The following is a 5,838-nucleotide window of genomic DNA, read 5'->3' as shown; positions in this document are numbered from 1 at the left end:
CTCCCAAAGTGCTGGGGTTACGAGCGTGAGCCACCACACCCAGGCACTTCGTAACTTCTCTAAGTGTTGTTTCTTTCTCTCTAAAAGGAAAATTAATTGTCTCAAAGCTGTTTTAGGTATTACCTGAGAGGATGCATGAAAAGCCACTTCATAGTACACCACACATGGTAATTATTAACAGATCATCCCTGTCTTGCTCCTTTCCAGATTTCTAATTCTAAAGTGTTTTCAGCAGCTCATGGATCTTCTGCAAGTCTAATGCTTTATACTTATGTTCTAAAAGAATTTACAAAAGCTGTTAAGTTATCCACATTGTATCAACTCTGAGACATACGTTATCACTAAACATAAATGTAAATGAATCTCCTTTCAATTGATAATATACAGGTCTTCCCTATATTAGAAAAAAAGTATAAATGTGTTTGTAAATATATATGTACACTTATACACACATACACAAATTGTATATGTATATAATATACAATGTATACCTTTCATTCTATATATGTGTGTGTGTCTGTATAGATACATACATATATATACACACACATACACGTATAGTATACATTAAGGCTATTTGAATGTTTGTCACTGTAGTCTGTTCTTATATTTACCTAAATACATTAAACCAAAAACAATGTGTTTAATAAAATATTGATTTCAATAAAGAGGAATAAATGCATCTTTGGATTCAGATAAATGGGCCTCTGTTTCAAATGTTCTGAATATTGGTTGGTTTAGCTGTAGTCTTCAGACTAAGTTATATAGCCCTGTGGAGTAACATTGTAGCTCACGGGATGATTTAAAACTGTTTATCTATGTATATATCTGCAATCGCCCACACACATAATCTTTATCTAATGTACAGTGAAAAATCTCATTTCCAAACACACTCTTTTGGTTTTCATTTTTATTGGCACATATTTGATTATCCCAGCCATTAATTCACTAGATGATCAGAAGCTTCAGGATAACCTCTGGGTCTATGCACAATTCTAGGTTTTTATATAAATGTTATAGATTTTATAGCAACTAAATGAGATAAGCAGTATTTGAATTTTTATAGATGAAAAAACTAAAGCATACAAAATATAATGCTTGCGCAAGGTCAAGCAACTATTAATTAACTTACAAATTAAGATTTGAACCAAAATGTGTCTTACTCCAAAAGTGGTTATTTACATCACTGTATTTCTCTTTAGCACTAGGCAGTCATGATAAGCTGTAAGTTTTATGGAGATGGAACAGATAGGTTTGTAAAATTGTGGCTTCAGTTTTCCATCTTTTTGTATCATTCATTCACCCAAGCACCATTCATTCACATTCTAAAGAAAACAAGAATGTATCTTGGAACCTTCAGGAGCTTTCATGCTTTCTTCCTGCATACAATATTTCCCCCTGTGTTTGCCTTCTCTTCAAAATAAGAGAAATACCAATTTATAAACTAAATAAAAGTCATTAGAAGCTAAATTTAGAACTTCATGAAGCCTTTTGGGCGCTGATCTCAAGGGATAAAACTGTGCCATGTTAAAGGCCTGCCCCTTTGTATTATCAAAATAAATAAATCTAACCAAATACTCCCCCTTGTGAGATAGTGTTATTCTCTGTTGAAAGAAACACACGTGTCTATATCTCATTTTTCTCTTTTTCACTCTTGACTAGAAATGGGAATCAATGCATAGGTCCATCTCTGTTTTTGTGATTGGATATTCAGGAAAGAGAAAAAATCACAGGTGGCAAAGGTCTCAGAAAAGGGTATGTATTCATACTTTTTTTTCTTTGTTTTAGTGAAGACATACCTAATGTATAATCCTTTGAGTTGTAATGCATGAAAGTTTTTTGATGAAGCTGTTAAGCATTTCAAAGATGGACTAACTTTTTCCAAATCCGAGTTGAGAAAATTTTGAAATTAAGATGATGTGCTGCAAATGAGAATATAGAATTTAAAAATATCTTCCAAAACTCATATATTCATTGTATAATCAAATGATTTCTCCAGAATTTTTCATTCATTTGTTGTTTCCATAAGCAGTCTTTTGCACCAACTCTGTGCAAACTACATGCATATATGTGTTATATCCTAAGGATTCAATATAATAAATCGCAATTCTTTCCTAAAACTTCACTAACTACAATGAAGTAGACCAAGAAAAAGGGAAATTGTTATGCTTGTCATGAAAGGAATATTGTACAGTGAGTATGAGATTAATAAAAACGACGTAACTGATAGTGCCTACGGGGGAAGGAAATTGTCTTTGAAAGAGTTCTTCTCCCTCAAAGGCACGCAAATACAAGAGTGTGTAGTTTCTTTTCCACACAGATTTTATCCTGACATGCTTCAAGTTGGGCAAAAGGGGGTGCATGGAACTTATTTAAAGTTGACAGGAATCAGAGGAAGATGAATGTAATCATTAGTGTTAGTGAGGTTTCTGATTAAGTTGGAATTCAAAACATTGTAATAGAAACAAATATACTGCATTGTGTTCTCTAGGGTTAATCAGCTGTCTTAACATAAAATCAGAACATATATATTATATAGTATTACATTATGTTATTTTCATTAGAATCCTTGTCATAAAAATCAATAAAATAGAAGTCCTAGATAACTCTTGGAATATTGTGAGAAAATAATGATACTTGGACTAAAAATCCCAAATCTCTTCCCACTTCTACAACATGCCCTTTACTTGATAGCCATATGACTTAAACAACATAAACTGAAATAATGTAAGTTTGAAAAGACTAGAAAGGCCTCAGGTGTCAAAGAGAATGTTTGGGAAGGCATCACAAATTTTGCTTCAGTTAGAAAAAAACTTTGGTACTAAATTGTGCACAGCACCTGGATCATAGAAGTTGCTCAATAAATGTTTGCTGAAGGAAAATATAGATTACATGAATGACGTATGTTTGCTTGCTTGTTATAAAAAATTTGTATATAATTTTTATAACTAAAAGGAAGGTATAAATGGGATTGATACAGAAATGACAATTTGGAGAGTACAGTGAGGGACCTCAAGATGCAAAACACTCTGAAAAATGTTGACAGGTATGGGAGAATACTGGCACCTTCTAGAGAATGTAGTACACCCAAGATGCCATAAGGAAGGGTCCTGAAAGCACACGCCATAAGCACTGGGCTCTCGATAACTTACTACACAAGTCAGAGGCTCCACCAAATGACCATCAGAGACCAAAACAGCAATGGTCAACCCAAGGAACAGAGGTGAGCTTGCAATTATCAGTGACCAAATACGTTAAAAGAAAAGAAAGCTAACATGAGGATATCTTCCATCACAAGTATAAGCATCAGATTAGGAGGAAAATTATTTATTAAAGGTAACTATTTCTACTGGGTAAGAGTAAATAGCTTGACTACTAAAAAATAACAAATAACCTTACATATAAAGTCGATATGAATTACACGATTACTATAGACAAGGCAAAATAACCCAATTAAAATGGCTATTATTCACATAATTTGCATTTTCTTTTGAAGGAAGAAATCAATCTTGAAAGAAGTTGATACTGACGTATCCAGCATGTCTATGTGACTATGAAGACAGACTATCATAAACACAAGATATAACTGGCAAGCATTCAAGCAAGCACGAGTTTGGATGGAACTTATCTGCATGCGTGCACGCACACACACACACACACACTCTCTCTCTTTCTCACTTTCTCTCTCTCTCTCAAAAGAGACTTGACACTGCTGGATTTTACAATTTAATAATTTCTTTTTCTAGATTTCTTGGGAACATGGAAAAAAGAAATCTAACAGTCGTCAGGGAATTCGTCCTTCTGGGACTCCCTAGTTCAGCAGAGCAGCAGCACCTCCTGTCTGTGCTCTTTCTCTGTATGTATTTAGCCACCACCTTGGGGAACATGCTCATCATTGTGACCATTGGCTTTGACTCCCGCCTTCATTCCCCTATGTATTTCTTCCTTAGTAACTTGGCCTTCATTGACATTTGTTTTACGTCGACTACTGTCCCCCAAATGGTAGTGAATATCTTGACTGGCACCAAGACTATCTCTTTTACAGGCTGCCTCAGTCAGCTCTTCTTCTTCGTTACTTTTGTGAATATGGACAGCCTCCTTCTGTGTGTGATGGCATATGATAGATATGTGGCGATTTGCCACCCCTTACATTACACTGCCACAATGAACCTGTGCCTTTGTGTCCAGCTAATGGCTGGACTGTGGCTTGTTACTTACCTCCATGCCCTCCTGCATACTGTCTTAACAGCACGGCTGTCCTTCTGTGCCTCCAACATCATCCATCATTTCTTCTGTGATCTCAACCCTCTCCTGCAGCTCTCTTGCTCTGACGTCTCCTTCAACGTAATGATCATTTTTGCAGTAGGAGGTCTATTGGCTATCACGCCCCTTGTCTGTATCCTCATATCTTATGGAATTATCTTCTCCACTGTTCTGAAGATCACCTCTACTCAGGGGAAGCAGAGAGCTGTTTCCACCTGTAGCTGCCACCTGTCAGTGGTGGTGGTGTTTTATGGCACAGCCATCGCTGTCTACTTCAGTCCTTCATCCTCCCATACGCCTGAGAGTGACAATGTGTCAACCATCATGTATTCAGTGGTGGCCCCGATGCTGAATCCTTTCATCTATACCATAAGGAACAGGGATATGAAGAGAGGACTTCAGAAAATGCTTTTCAAGTGCACAGTCTTTCAGCGCAATAATGACCTCAGTGACTGAATTAAATAATGCTAATGTGGTGATAAGAAAGTGTGACTAGATGCTCACAATAACAGTGAGAAGAGAAACCAACTGCTATTAAATGTCTCCCTTATGCTGGAAATTGTAAGTACTTTATGTGAATTATCACATTAAATCCTCTGAGTAAACATCTAAAAACTATATAGCATTCTTTATATAGAAAGTGAATCTTAGGGAAGTTAAATAGTCTGCATACAACTCATAGCTGATAAATAGTTTCTGACTCCAGTACAAATATACCTTAGTGATGAAAATCTCTGTGATATAGTTCCCAAATGCTACATATTAAGATAAATTTTCCCAAACTTCTTGTCTGTGAGTTCAGATTTAGAATTAAAGGAGCATAAATTCTAATGTTAATTCCACAATGTGGTAGAATATCAAAGTTCTCACATTTTAAATAGTGAGTCTTCCTAAAAAATCACTAAAATAATTTATTCAAGTTTTAAAGTATGTATGCTTTCCTCCAATCCCCTCTCACTTCAAATACAGTCAATGATTTTATTCTATTGACTCATGTCCTTGTCATGCGTGTCCCTAATTGGTCTCAGGCATGGAGGAACTCAGAATTTCCCAGCCACCTTTATAGGGCAGGGGCTAGCTGATCTCCTCCAACAACTAGGAGTGCTTTTGGTATACAACATTTTTAGAGAAGAGATCAGGTTCTCAGTTGCATTTTTCATATGGGGAATATATTAACTTCTTTCAAAACAAAGCCTCATGCCCAATCCCTCGGGTTTTATTTTATCTTGCTTTCCTAACAAAAAATTAACATACCATATACAAAAATAATTATATTTGAGGTCATTCAACTAAATAGATTCCATTTAAGATAGTAACAATCCAATCCAATCTAGTTGTTTATTCAACCTATTCTGGTTCCTTTCTACAATTTTATATCTGAGAATGAACTAAGATCATTTCTGCCTGTCCTTTTCTAGAATTAAAATATCTGCTCCTGGACTTCTGTAATTTCCTGAATGAACACATGTATAATATTTAAAACCTTATAAACACACATACACCCTTTCTCAAGGAAGACCAAATACATAAGAAAATTTAAATCCATTCAGGGGAAAAAAGTTTCTTCAAAAAAGC

General features: G+C 35.4%; 1 protein-coding gene across 1 annotated transcript; it reads left to right on the top strand.

The window, feature by feature from the left end:
• Positions 1–3,483: 3,483 nt before the first annotated feature.
• On the top strand, positions 3,484–4,785 carry LOC112613894 (olfactory receptor 1C1). The gene has a single exon (XM_025369764.1). The coding sequence runs from the start codon at positions 3,760–3,762 to the stop codon at positions 4,717–4,719; it is 960 nt and encodes a 319-aa protein (XP_025225549.1). The 5' UTR covers positions 3,484–3,759; the 3' UTR covers positions 4,720–4,785.
• The last annotated feature ends 1,053 nt before the right edge of the window (positions 4,786–5,838 follow it).

This window comes from Theropithecus gelada, chromosome 1, assembly GCF_003255815.1.
Source record: "Theropithecus gelada isolate Dixy chromosome 1, Tgel_1.0, whole genome shotgun sequence".
Taxonomy (NCBI): domain Eukaryota; kingdom Metazoa; phylum Chordata; class Mammalia; order Primates; family Cercopithecidae; genus Theropithecus; species Theropithecus gelada.
The sequence above is the reverse complement of the archived record's forward strand: the minus strand, read 5'-3'. Positions and strand labels throughout refer to the sequence as shown.